Below are 14,545 nucleotides of genomic sequence, written 5' to 3'. Positions count from 1 at the left end.
ACTAGCGTACACAACAGGAAATTCGATCCTAGAAAAATATAGCCTGGATGCCAGACACCCAATCTCAAAAATATCTATCATGTGGGGCGATACACACACGATAGATATTCTAGAGATTGGGGGTCTGGCATCCAGTCTAAGATTCCAAGTTCGCTGCACTATAGTCGAAGCATCTAATGCCCCCCGTTCATCATCCTATCATATCGTGTACACATGCCAGTGTTGGACACGGTTGGTCAGAGTGTGTTGTTGCCGCAATCCAAGGTTCTTGTCGCCATTTTAACAGTTAAGATCAGTGTTTTTTTAAAGCCACTGATCTCAACTGTTCAAATGATAATCCCTTCCCCACCCCTCTCCATTACAAGTGATACTTTTTGTGCAAGTCAAGCTAGATCTGTATCTGAGATGTACCGGGATATCTAAACTACCACATCCTCTTTGGGGGATACTTTTTCATCCAAACAACGGAAACCTCATTTCCTCCAGCCAGCGTTTTAAAAACGTCGTGGTTTATACATATAAGATCTACAATGTCAGAGTGTGTTTTTGCCAAAATGATTCAGCAACCCAAGGTTCTTGTTTCTCTTCCCGCTGAGACAAGTAATCATCTCATCTGCCTGGAGCTGTGCGTAAATTTCAACCATCTGTGGATCGGTACACGCTGTGACAGGAGATGTCACTGAAACTGTGTCCGGCATTTATTCTACCATCTGCGGTCGACGAACCTTGTCATCTTCTCGTTTTCGGGCACTTATGCAAGTTGTATCAGGTATCAGATCTTACGTAAATACTACTCTCCAAGCAGAGGTTAGTGGGGAAGATTGTGGGCCTTCTTATCATGTGACCCGTTTGGTGTTTCGGGCTCATAGATTCTGTTTATGATGTATTGGTGATATAAAAAATCGATCCTCACAAATTCGAAACGATATGCCTCGAATTGAGTTACGTTGTGCATGAATGTCATGAATGGCATATTTTCTATCTCATGTGTCAGTTCATAACTTGTTTATTACGTTGTTCATTCTAGCATTCATCCCATATATCATTCGTGCAGCTTCAAAAGCATCGTGTCATCTGGGTGTGGGTTGGACAATTTTTGTTTACGTGACACAAGAAAAATGTATTCACGCTCATTCATTCAATCGTATTCATCAGCATCAAGCTAGGAAAAACAGAACAAAATTCATTCATTTACATTTATCAAACTGACAAAAATTCATTCATTCATTCATCCATTCATTCCCTGTGTTTATATCACCATTATTCAGGAATAATCGGAAACCGCCCTACCATGTTGATGAGGCTGGACGAGTCCACTACACCGTTGGGGTCCTGAGGGTCCTGGAAGTTGACCCACGCACCTGGCCCGGACTTGAACGTGATGTTGTAGTTGTTTCCCGTTTGGAAAATCAGATGACCTTGATCGGTCACCATCTTGGGCCTAGAAAGAAACGAACATATCAAGAAAATTCGCTGTGGAATGATATGTAAAATATAAGTTTCATAATTTCTATTCTTTTCTTTGGCAGTCCAGTCTCGGGAGACTATTCGATAATAGATGGTGTATATAACATATATAATGTGCACTATAAATATATATTCGACATCTAATATACGTATACATACAATACATATATATGAAATAAATGAAATGAAATGCAAAGGAAATGAAATGCAAATATGACATAGATTGAATATTTGCCTATGCACAATATCTATTCTATCTTTATTCTATTGAAATTGCAACAACGCAATACAGAGGTCACCCAGGCAGCATAGCTGATGTCGGGTGCCAACCTACATAGCTTTTGCACTAGTGCAAGTCATAGCGCTTGTTTACATTAACAAGTTACTTATATACTAAGTATGTTGTTTCAAGTTTAAAGAGCTAAAATATGGTTCTTTAACAGAAACAGTCGTGCTGATTAAAGATGTTTGTACTTTACGATCAAGTTTGGGTTGACGCCATCCTGGCTTGAGGTCGAAGAGCAAAAACTAACTTTCCAAAATTATGAATGAGTGCAAAATCAATTTGCAAAACCCTTAACCAGCGCAAACTCAATTTTCCAAAATTAGGAACGACATTACAAGAATTCAAACTTCATATCTATCACAAGATTTGAAGGAAAGGTTCGCTGAAATCAACATGTAACTAAAACCAAGGATTAGATAAATACACGCTGATGGTTATGACGGTAGACGGTCTGTGTCGAGGTCATCGTCCTTGCGGGTGAATTTAGTCTAACAGTAACGATGTCCACATAAAGTTATCTGAACATCACAAACAAACAGAGTCAACTGTCTGTCAAAGTCTATAGGGGCACGAGTTCATGAAACGAATATTTATAGGGATTTAGATAGTACACGATAGATCGTATTATACGAAATGTATACGCCCTATCCTTTAGTATTCGTATCTCTAGATCATAGTCGGGACGTTATTGGTAACCGGTCTCCCTTCTGTCCGAATTCAGAACCCAAATCACTTTAATTTATCTTCACGGTAGCAAAATTTCACGGTTTAAAGAAAATTGGTGGCAAATGCACATAAAAGGCAGTGATGTTGTGGGGAAGGATGAGGAGTAGTAGGTATCGTATCAATATGTTGTAGAGAGATGGGGAGGGGGGCGTAAGACGAATGTTTTTTCATGGTGATGATAAGTTCACGGTACAGAGCCTGAGGTGACCGTGAAAACCGTGAACATAAAGTTACAGTGAAAGAATCACAGTACTCTAGTATTCAGAACCCAGGTTGATTCTACACTCTTGGCAATCTGGCTTGTCTAGTGAGGTGCAGATTGACATGGCTTCCCAGACATGGCAATTAATTCGTCTTTTCTTTAATCGGTTCAAGACCACGCGCTAAGTTATTCCAATTCTCAGAAATGCTATTGTATTTCCCGGACGCCGTATCTATTGTGTGTTTGTTTATTTTCCTGACAAGGCGCCTCTTTTCACATTGTACTTGAAAAATTTACAAATTATGTATCCCACTAGCTAGGAAACCATTCACTTGATTCAGCAAAAAAAAAGAGAATGGGCCAAGTTAAAAGTAGGCGTTTTCTCAGGCTTTGTTTTCCTTTACAAACACTGACATACTAACACTAGAGGGTGTTGAACTATTGCGGTGTGATAATTAGAACAAGGCGGGGACCCGCCATTTTGCTTCATAAATTTTCAAATCCACTTGGCAAACAGACGGTACGGTAAAAACGTGAAGTAGGCGCTAAACTAAAGATGGGAGGTGAGAAATCTCAAGTTGTACTTCAAGTTTATTTTCACGCTGTTCGAGTTTTCGCCCGTTCCCAAAAGAAGGTAACAGTAGAGGTGGTACATGCTGTGGTGATTGTAGGGTTTCCTACGGGGGATACCGCCCCGGCCCCTGACCTCCGCTCTCCTTGGGGACGGGCCCGTACCAGCTTCTGACGGCTCCTTCACCGCAGCATCTTAGGGACCAACCGTTTCTCACCAAAAGGGTGGGGTCTCAAAATGTGACCCTGGATACTTGGATACTCTATATACGGCTCCATTTAGCTATCATACAAAATCTAAACGTGGCGTCGTCTTTAAACGTTTAGAATAAAAGTTACACTACAAAAGCAAAAAGAAGAACGGTGTTAGTCAACTTTTTCGTCTAGGAAAGCGGCATATGAGTTCAGAGCTTGCATAGGGACAGCTTTTGGTTAAGATTTAACAGGGGCGTTACCTATATCCGCGACAAGCACACAAGGCACAGGAAAAACGTAGTTATGTGTGCACTGTAACGCCTAACACACATGTCAACACTACTAAAATATACCGCAGGCAACGCCTGCTATAGTTCATTGAGTCCTGACGTTAATTCCTGATATCAGGATTTATCCTGTAAACTTTTGTCACCGAATGTTGATAACACTGTTGACAATTTGAGCCGGTCACCCCCGGTTTGGATGAAGCGTCCACGTGTTCGTTTGGATCAACAGTGAACAGTCCCTTACTGGCTTGTATAACTCCCCACTCGCCGTATGGGGCAAGCTTGTGGTATAGAATCACGGGGATTTCCAACCCAAACACCTCCACAGAAGGAAAATGTTGCCATTTTCACTTAGCCCAGTACGCGGGACTTTCGCTATCTCTGTACGTTTAGATAACTGTTTTACTAGGTTTTTTCTTCACGATGTGTCTAGGCTATCAAAACAAACCAGTTGTGTACGATTGTAATCCAATTTACTCCTATAAACTTTAGGTAAAACGTAAAGAAAGTGGCTGAGTTGAAGCAGAATCGAACCGGACGTGAAAATGTCTCTAAAGGTAAACTCTGAATCATACAAAGTTCAGCAGATAAGATTGTTCACATACTTCTGTATCGCTTAGAAACGGGAGGGTACACTTTACATTACAGACGTGATAACTTGATGACAATCGTTCTCTCTCTGTTACGTTTACACATAGTTTATCGGGACATGTTTAGACTATTTTGTGGGCACGCTGGAGAAGATTAAAAGGACACTACCAGGCCAAGGATAGCTGATTTATCCCATCAGCTCACTGTTTAAAGTGCTTGCCATACCGGCAGTGGTTAGTTTACCTAAGGTACTGCGTACAAAGGTGCAGAGAGAGAGAAAACTTACTGTTCTGACGCGACGGCCCGCTTGGATCTCGGGCTTGCAGCCGAGACAACCAGGCACATCAGCAGGGCTAGCAGCGGGGGTATACGGGCCTTGAGAGCCATGCTTCCCCGTGAACAATCCGTCGCTATCCCTAGGAGTTCGATGATGAGAAGGTAACGTATGTTGGGGAATGTGAAGACACGGTACCTCCGTGCTCGAGGCTAGCCGCTAGGTCGCTAAGAGGGGAAAAAGTAGGCGGAGTATTTGCTCTTCTTATCACGCACGCGCGCGCCCGACACCTCCCCCCTAGCTGGGATAAATTAAAGAGAAGGTGCCAAGCTCTGATTGGTTAAAAAAAGAGGTGGTCATTTGGCATGACTCGGCCAAAGCGACTTTTCCCATGTTTTTTTTATCCGACAGGCCATCTTCTATTGAAGATCATGAGATTTTGGAATAGATGACGCATTTGTGGCTGCAATATTTAGCTTGTATCAGAAGAAAATCATATCTATGTTTTGAATAGTTTAATATGAAATATGATAAAATACATAACTCAATATCACGTATGATATGATCGTAGTTTAGTGGGGTTTCCCTACTGTTTTCCTGTCAGAAATGACTACGAATTGGCAAGACACCGACAGAGTTACAACAATCTTCATTAACACAACAAAAGTACAGCAACTTTCGTAAGGTCTGCTGAATCCATGCCTACCTGCCTACCTGCCTACGTGCTCAGGCCAGAAACTGGCCCCTTGCTTTCCAGGAGGATCCTCCATACAAACAGTTGAATCTATACATACAAACAGTCAAGTGTAGTATATCTGTAATAGACATGACTAAATCCACATTTTGAGCGTATACAAACATCTACAAGCAACAAAATGTAGAGTAGGCAGCGAATTTTCCTCTAACTTTCTGAAAGTTAAATGCTATTGAAAGCTTAGTTTCAAAATTCTTGGACATAAACCTTGTAATCTTGTAACCGGACGACTTTGTTTATCATAATTTTGTTTCCCCCTGAATGAGTGGAACTTGACTGCCCAGTCAGCACGACCTGGTACGGCCTGGTACGTACGCACGGTGTACTGGTAGGGGGAGGAATGCTGCCAAATACTTAGTATCCTGTTTGGATCAAGCCTAATTATTGAGAAGGAAGGCGTAAGAGTGTCACGGCTTTGGAAGAGTCAACGTTAACTGACTGTTATGATTATTACCTGCGCCAAGAAGATTATATTTTCGGTAGCGTTTGTATGTATGCATGTATGTATGTATGTCTGTATAGTATGTAATATGTATAGTATGTGTATGTATGTATGTATGTATGTATGTATGTTTGTATGTATGTATGTATGTATGTATGCATGTATGTATGTCTGGATGTATGTAGAACACCAGCATAACTCGAGAAGGCCTAGAGATGGATTGTCCGTTGATGTTTGGTATGTGGGTAGGTCTTGTTTAAAATCTGTAAACCTTGCCAGATTTTGCAGTAAATCAATCTATAACTTGAAATTGCAACCTCACTATTAGGTGGCACTGTCTTCTTTTGTTTAAATGGGTCTAGGGAATAATACAGTAAAATGAGAACGATGATGGCTAGGAGATAGCTCAGAAAGAACGTACCAACTTCTAACGTCTATTCCTTTACGTTCATATGTTTCGTAACTAAATAATCGTTCCGCTGAAATAGTTGTAATACTGATCTGTAGCTTAACCACCAATCATATTCATGACAAATAATTTCTCCCCTTTATCATTTTGTGGTATTTGTTCTGACCGATAGCACAACCTTGAGGCTTCTTTGACTAGTCTACTGTGGAAAATGTAAATTTGCTACCTCACGACCCCCCCCTTTAGCACAAGCGACTATGATATAACGGTACACATAGACCATCCATAAAGTATTCCCCATCTACTACACTACGCTAGGAAAAAACACTTTCAGATAACTGACTCGTACATTGTCGGATTCTAATGATAGGTGGTAATGGCGTGGTTAAGTTTCGAATTGGCACAATACCAATTACCAAGTACGCCAAGACATATGTTAAAAGCCTATCTAAAAATGACATCTCAGCCTTGATGTAGTGCAGGACCCAAACGTTCACTGATGTTAATCGTCTGAAACCCATCCTTGGTAAGATATATCAATTTTCACACGTGTGAAATAAAGTAACATTGGACTAATAACGTGTGTTCATGCTTAAAGTTAAGTTAGTTAAAGTGACCCGGGCGTTCTGAAAAGACGCGTAGGGGTGGCGCCCATCTCTGTTTGTATAGCCCTTGGGCCACACACATTTGTGCAAGTCACTACAGCAGGGGGCTGATCCACTGGTAGTGATGTGTGTGTTTAACTACCATACTCTTTCCCAAATGCTGAGTGCTAAGCAGAGAAATCAGTATGTGCCATTTTTAAAGTCTTTGGTATGACCCAGCCGGGGTTCAAACTCACGACCTACCGTGTACAAGGCGAACACTCTACCAACTAGGCCATTGCACCGGTTTCATGCTTTAGAGTGGTTGAAATATCGGCGATCGTTTCCTGAAGAGTCTTGGCAGCCAACCAACGTCTTCCTACGCCTTTTCAGACTGAAAACTTTTTGCACAGCGTATGCTTAAAACATTTGTATATTGGGAATGATGACAATATGAATGAATCGACGTTCGGAAGGGGGACATTTGTCTATATAACCGCCGTGCAGAGTTTGTATTGGTATACTGCATGCGCTGGACGATATTTGCACCTTGGTTAGAATATTTACAATGTGGTTAATCATTAACCGTGATTTAATGGGCCACTAGAGGAGGTTTATATAGACATTTCATTGTTGGAGGCATGTGAGAAAGGGTCACATGGTCCTGTGTGTACATACATGTATGTGCACCTGTGCCGGGGCGTTATGTCACTTGCACTATATTATACCGTTAGGTAACATGTGCATTCGTAATTACACAAAAAGGGTGTCACGTGCCTTTAAAGCTGGGTCTGCTTTTCTTTCAGAAGAAAAATGAAAAACAGTCTAACGGGTTGACTTAGTGTGAAACATTTTTACGACCGTCCTTAAACTTAAACCTTTGTTGCGCGTTAACCTACATTTCGGTTAGGGGCAAACCATATGATGTTATGGGGAGGGTCGTGTCAAAACAAACGTTTCCCCGTTTGTTTTGAGTGTGTGTGTGTGTGTGTGTGTGTGTGTGTGTGTGTGTGTCTGTGTCTGTGTGTGTGTCTGTGTGTGTGTCACTCTGTGTGTGTGTGTCACTGCGTGTGTCACTGCGTGTGTGTGTGTGTGTGTGTGTCACTGCGTGTGTGTGTGTGTGTGTGTGTGTGTGTGTGTGTGTGTGTGTGTACATCATAAGTTATCCGGTATCGTCGCTTTATTCTACGCATACACAAGGGGTTTTCGGGACTCAAAGATTTAATAACACAATCGAACATAACCAGGAAAACTGGCAGCCCGAAAACACTGAACACTCGACACTAGGTGTGGAGTTCTTGGAATATAGGCGGGTTTCTCGGAATTCAGGATGTCATGAAAAGTCTTTAGAGTTCAAGGAAGTAATGAAAACGATATCAAAACAGCTGCTGGTCTTCATTTTCACTTTGACGCCAGTGCCAGACCAGATAGTTCATCCAAGGGCATTCAAAGAAGAATGCATTTCTGGGCTCTGTTTAGCATAGTATTCAACACAGCATTGTTTATACATAGCGGCAACAAAACGTAAATAATGCCAAGCTAGGATCATTTGACAGACAGCATAATGATAATAATAATAATAATAATATCAGGTGTATTTGCAGCCAGTGCCACAGGCAGGTACCCAATGTGTAGGGTAATGAGGCTGTTTAACGTGTTCGAGGCACCTCCTCGAGCACGGGACCCCCGTTTTACGTCCCTCCCGGAAGACGATTTCGTGGAAAGCTTCGTGAGGCTACAGCAATCCGGACGTCCTTGGTTGATAAAACAGGCTGTTTTCTATAAATCACTTCTTGCAACTTACGTACTCATTTTGATACCTCATATTCAGTGTGCTTGGCCGTGATGGGATATCTATTTATCTTGGCTCGCATATTTGATCACTGCACGGGAAACCCGGATACAATGTTAGACTTTTGAGGGTAAAGAGCGAGTTCACTTAGAGTTCAACCTGTCTTTCACTCACCACCACACACTCACTGCCATGGGACAAGTTCCAAAGTGCGCGACTTTATCACGTGATCTGTGACGTAGTTAACCTGGTGGTGCTGCGTTGCAGGAACGTTAAGCCCCTGTCACACTTGTGCGTATATACAAGTGCGCGTGAGTTGGGCATTAACATTTTTTGTTGTTTTAATAAGGTTTGCAGGGAAGAAGTTGTTTTCTACTTTGACCCACCGTTGTGCAGCCGAGTCATCGAACCAAAGAAATGACTTCTTCGGCTGCAGACTTAACCAAAACAGAAACTTGCTAATACGCAAATCATGCGGAGTTGCATACGCACAAAAAGTGTGACAGGGCCCTAAGCAAGAACTTGCGTTTAAGGTCGTGTTCGCGTATTTACGGTTAATATCTCGCATCTAGGTTCATTTAGTTGTATCCAAAGACATATCTTATGCAACGGCTCCGATGCAACGTTGACCAAAGAGAACAAAAGAGCTTCGGCAGTTTAATAATACAATACGTTTAAATGAATGAATGAATGAATGAATGAATGAATGAATGAAGACCTTTATTGCACACACATCCCACTGGGTTCAGTACAGGTCACAACAGAAAACATTACAGTTTGCAAATACATATATACATATACAATGATAAGCTAGCATTAGTCTAATGATTACGTTAATTTGGCCTCTTCTCGCCTCTTAGTAATAGTGTAGATATATGTACAGGTGCATGTGTTTGATAATCAAGGGTTTGTCTTAAGCCATTAGAAATATGAATTTTTCCACGTTGCCAAGATGTATGAAATGGGGAAACCTGCATTGTATTAGTTTATAAAGCGCAGCTCTCTCTTGGTTGTATAAACATAGCAGGCCGTATACGCATTACGTTCCGGCGATGTGCCCTGCTCGGCTGCCTGGACAGTTGCTACGGAGACCTGGCGATGTCTTTGGTCCTGACAAGTCACTTATTTACCAACAGAAGTGCAGTACTAGTGACTCAAGGACCCAGTCATAATTAGCAATAGTGATAAGTTGTCTGTGATTCACAGTGTTCATTAGGTGTCATCTGATCTGGACTCTGTATATTGCAAATTGCATGTTGACAACAATGTCGAAGTACAAATGTAAAGTAAAAACATAAGGTATACATGTGATAAAAGATCATACTATATTGCTAATCTACAATAAGTTTCTACATCTATAAAAGCTACAATCATATTACTCTTGATCTGACGTATGAATGTTGTCAAAAGAGAAAAAAATGTATACAATATTAGTTAAGAACATTTATAGAAACACAGCAATCTGATACGCCTGTTATGATTTTTGGAAAACATTCTAGAATCAATCTCCAAGCAAATGTTTTGTGGTAAACTGAGGTAGATAGAAAAATAGGTTTTTGACGCGTGTTTTTTTAGACTTTTTTTTTCCTTTTAGTAGCGATGTGTTTTTTTCTTCTCTTTTCTACTTCCCCAACAAGAAAATGGTACGAAAAAAGCCTTTAAAAACGCATAAAATCCGGATTCTACATCTGCTTGGAGATTATAGAATTCTTGTTAACATGACCTGAAGTGTTTGCTTGCAACCGGCACAAACCGGTTTTCAAACAGTACGTGCGACGTTCCACCTAGCACTCACTGTGTATACAGTCTGACTTGTGTATCAGTACAGTCATCATATAAAGGTCTTTTAATTATTACCTACCTAAACACCTACTACGAATACGTCTAACGTTGGGTGCTTTGTAGTAGCATTTGGCGACATTGCAAAGTCTAAATACTTTTATATAACGTTACGTCGACGAAGATTAGACATCCAGGTAATAAGATACGCCAAAAAAAGCAATTACTCAAACAACTGGATATGATTTTGGAAACGGTCAAAAATCATATCCAGTTGTTTGAGTAATTGCTTTTTTTTGGCGTATTTTATATAACGTTGAGCATAATTATGTAAATACTCCTGTGGACATTTATGTAACGATGAAGAGGGAGTTGACTAAGTCTGAAATATTGTCCTTACTTCTTGATGGGGGAAATATTCGTCCTTAGTCGTATCTGCATTCGCTTCGTGTGTATTTAGAAGAAATCGAAGAGATACCAGAATAATTTGTATTACTTCTCTTGTCAGTAAGGAAGAACTGCTGATCTCTCATACTAGATCTTAGTAGTCATCTCAGTCTGGCCTCGCCTGAAGCCGACTTAAAACGTTGAAATATAGTAGTGTTTTTTTAGAGTCCCTTACGCCGCCATGCGATTCCATCAGAAGTGCAGTTATACTTACAAGCACATTTTAATTTATTCAATCCTTATTGACATAGATTCTGCTGTAAATGATACGTGTCGGGTTGCAAGCCCTACGCCGGATTTACAGAGTTTCCCTTTTCCGGTCAGGCCTTTGCATTGGGTCACACTTGGTAGGTAATGTAAACAGAAGAAAAAGTTTGCAAACTCATAAGATACAAGTACAGAACATGGGGTGGGAGAGGGTGTCATAACACCGATACTGTATGGGTTAAGATTTGGCGGTATTATGATCAGTGGCGGTATTATGGTACGTTACGTGGTCTTCCGTATATTACAAATGTGAATGTACTTTGCATGCACAATTTTTTTTTCCTCATGTGATAATCGAATCGTGTGTTATATTGGATTAGATTTCACATTGCCATGGCTTACCGCACACCCACTTGTGGGTGGACTGCTTATGCATAGCAACGAGGATTAGACCTAATCTTCAAGTAGATCCTACGGTGGCAGGGCGGCAGTATCCCTGGGCAACCGTAGGATCTACTTGGAGATTAGATTAGACCTTAACAACGTGACTACCGCGTGAGTCCCTTGCTACAAGACTGGTAAAATGGCTCCGAAAACAGTCGCTGTGTCGCCTCAAAACCACGCGTCCTCTTCAAGCCTCAAAGGTTGGGGAATACGACCAGTCTTTTTCTTCACTTTGTCTTTTTTCTCAATCATTGTCGCTTGCCTTCTACTGTGGTCATCAAGGTAGGTTTTTGTGTATAGCGGCACAAGTACTCTATCATTTCATTGTGTTCGATCATCTTTGTCATTTCTTTGTTGTAGAAAAAGAGCTGCCAAGAAATGGAATTGGTGGACTGTTACAATCAGGTGGGGCTGATTTGTTCAGTATCTCTCCCAATAACAAAGCAATATATTGTATGTACATGTATCTTCCTATCTTTGGATTGTAAGGGGTTGTCACAGCTAAAAATATGGACAAATTATACTATATGATTTATAGTTTCAGCGGCCTTTTAGCCTTTGCTTGACATATCTGATATAACATGCATATCTCTCAACCTGACTTCATTAGACTTGAGGCACGGGCAAAGCCGATACCGCTGGTCAGATACGGAAATAAGGCTGTTGAATCGGGTAGGATTTATCAACAACCAGTGGTACCTGCGGCATCATTTAGTGTGGAAGAGTTGAGACGGATTAGGTGAGTGCCTGTCTTGTTCTTACCGTGCCTTCACGTGACCCCCTATGCTCCCTTGACCCTTGACGTTATCCGGTTGTACGACATTTCTGATAGGAACTTTCATGAAAAAATAATAACATCGCCGAATACCTGATGCAGAAACGATTACACCAAGTACAGTGTTCTATATCTATACCTGTATGAATGCAAGAACGGAATTCTTGGAAAGAGGAATGATACAGATGTAACCAAGTTGTTAATTCTCTTACAGAAATGCTACAGCGAGACTACATCCAGACAAAATATTTAAGGCGGAAAACTGGCCAGCGTCCTGTCTTACGCGTAAGAGACAAACGAAACCGTGTCCGCCATCTAAACATAATTATAAGATAGGACACTACAGGACATGCGCTGTTGTCGGAAATGGCGGCATCCTCTTGGGAAGCCACTGCGGGGCCGACATTGATGCCAAGGATTACGTCATACGAATTGATCTGCCAGCTCTCACGGGATTTGAGAAGGACGTTGGTCGAAGAACCAACATGACAGTTTTAAACATGGACACGCCCAAACGGCTCGAAACATCTTCTCATTTGAAGAACAGAAGCCTGGATGTGTATCAGAGTCGTTTGCGTGACATCAATGGTACGGCTCTTCTTGCAAGTAGAAATTCCCAACCTTATCTCACGAAGGCTTTACGGCGATACAATTTTTCCTTCGTCTTGTTGACCAGCGCAAGAAGCTACAAACGCGAATCTGAAATCAATCCGTAAGTGATCGTTCTCTGTAGCACAAAAATTAGTTTTGTTTTCCTTTTTTCGTGTAAGAGGATATCGTAGACAAAGATGAGGCATGGATAGCCTTGGCTGTGACATTTGTGCAACGTTGTCTTAAAATTTGTGTTTGATTGTATTGTTTGCTTTTATAGCACAGTAACATAGCGTAACACACAAGACTTGCACTGAAGAGTTGCATATCTGGAAAGTGTACGGAAAGCTGGTGTTCCACTCTGATGCAGTCTGCCTTTTTACCGGAATACCCTAGAATTCACCGGAATACATCGGAATAGCCATAAAATAAAGGAAGGTGAATTCTACCGGAATACACTATGCTTTGATGAGTAAACATCACAGACTGCTGTAATTTGGCATGAAATGATATATTCATGGCCCAGGGAACAAGAAATCACCAGAAGATACTGATGGCCATCGGCGTTGGCTCCCCCGCCTGTCGGCATGTTTGTTACTCATTGTTTGAATATACCATTCCGGTGTATTCCGGTGTATTTCGGTGTAGTCCCCTCTGTTGAGGGAGCGTGTCGTAATAATTCTTCGTCTTTGAAAATAGGATTGCTTCTGAGGTCGCCGGGAGTAATACGACCGGAGATCCTTCCACTGGCATAGCAACCGTCCTCATAGCCACTACATTCTGTGACCAGCTCCATCTTTACGGATTCTTTCCGTTTGCTCGGGATGAGAAGAACAGACCCATCCCTTACCACTACTACCCGGATGATTCTGTAAGAAAAGAGCCGATCGCTCGAGAAAAGAAACACCACATGGACATAGAGTACAAGTTTTACGAAGGCCTTCACGAAAGCTCTGGAGGCGTTTTGAAGTTACATATTGGAGAGTGTGACAAGCAGTAAATTGTCATCTCTACACCTTTCTCACATGTGATATCATTGCTTAATTCTCGACTTTTCTATGTTACTTTGACATAGTATAATACAGCCTGTGACTAGGGTTTCTTGATCATTTATATGTCGAAAACGAGACGCATTTTGTACTTGACTGTACCTTATATGAAACTGAGCGCCAATCGCTGTTTGAGGTGATACAATTAGACAAGAGATATAAGAAAATGCAGGATAACTTCAAGTACCTGATGTCATGCACGGATGAACATATAGTTGAGACAGTATCCAGTTATGTTTCCATGTGCTTTGAAAAGAGAGAAGAAACTATTAGGTGGATAGATTAACGTTGGACTGGAGTGTTTTAATACATTGTATTTAGCGTAAGAATGTAGTATTTTAGTATTTCATTTGCCCCTCTGGGGATGGATATTCCATAAAGATTATCATTGTTCTGATTTGCGAAAAAATGCGAATTTGTGAAAATGTCAATGAAATGTACCCTTAAAGTGTGTTTGTGTGTGTGTGTGTGCGTGTGTGTGTGTGTGTGTGTGTGTGTGTGTGTGTGTGTGTGTGTGTGAGGGGGGGGGGAGGAGGTAGGGGTGGTGGCCCTGGCAACGCTTAACGGTAAATTTGGGAAAATGGCATATCCAACTGCTTGTGGACAGACCATATACGCGCTGTACGAGGATTAGACCTAATCACAAAGCAGATCCTACGTTGGCAGGGCGACAG

The 14,545-nt window shown here is 41.4% G+C and overlaps 2 protein-coding genes across 2 annotated transcripts in view; one reads left to right on the top strand and one right to left on the bottom strand.

The window, feature by feature from the left end:
* The window catches only part of LOC136445790 (cubilin-like), a 30,733-nt gene extending 25,884 nt beyond the window's left edge, over window positions 1–4,849 (bottom strand). The window contains exons 1-2 of the mRNA XM_066443929.1: window positions 4,611–4,849; window positions 1,291–1,441 (exon numbers count right to left, since the gene is read on the bottom strand). Coding sequence (XP_066300026.1) covers window positions 1,291–1,441; window positions 4,611–4,711 — 252 coding nt within the window. The 5' untranslated portion in view covers window positions 4,712–4,849. The remainder of the gene's footprint in view (window positions 1–1,290; window positions 1,442–4,610) is intronic.
* A 6,360-nt stretch (window positions 4,850–11,209) lies between these two features.
* Window positions 11,210–14,157, top strand: LOC136445789 (alpha-2,8-sialyltransferase 8B-like). Its single transcript, XM_066443928.1, has 2 exons — window positions 11,210–11,214; window positions 12,446–14,157. The coding sequence occupies exons 1-2, from the start codon at window positions 11,210–11,212 to the stop codon at window positions 12,945–12,947; spliced, it is 507 nt and encodes a 168-aa protein (XP_066300025.1). The 3' UTR covers window positions 12,948–14,157.
* The last annotated feature ends 388 nt before the right edge of the window (window positions 14,158–14,545 follow it).

Source organism: Branchiostoma lanceolatum, chromosome 12, assembly GCF_035083965.1.
Source record: "Branchiostoma lanceolatum isolate klBraLanc5 chromosome 12, klBraLanc5.hap2, whole genome shotgun sequence".
Lineage (NCBI taxonomy): Eukaryota > Metazoa > Chordata > Leptocardii > Amphioxiformes > Branchiostomatidae > Branchiostoma > Branchiostoma lanceolatum.
Note: the sequence above shows the minus strand (reverse complement) of the source record. Positions and strands in the feature narration are given on the sequence as shown.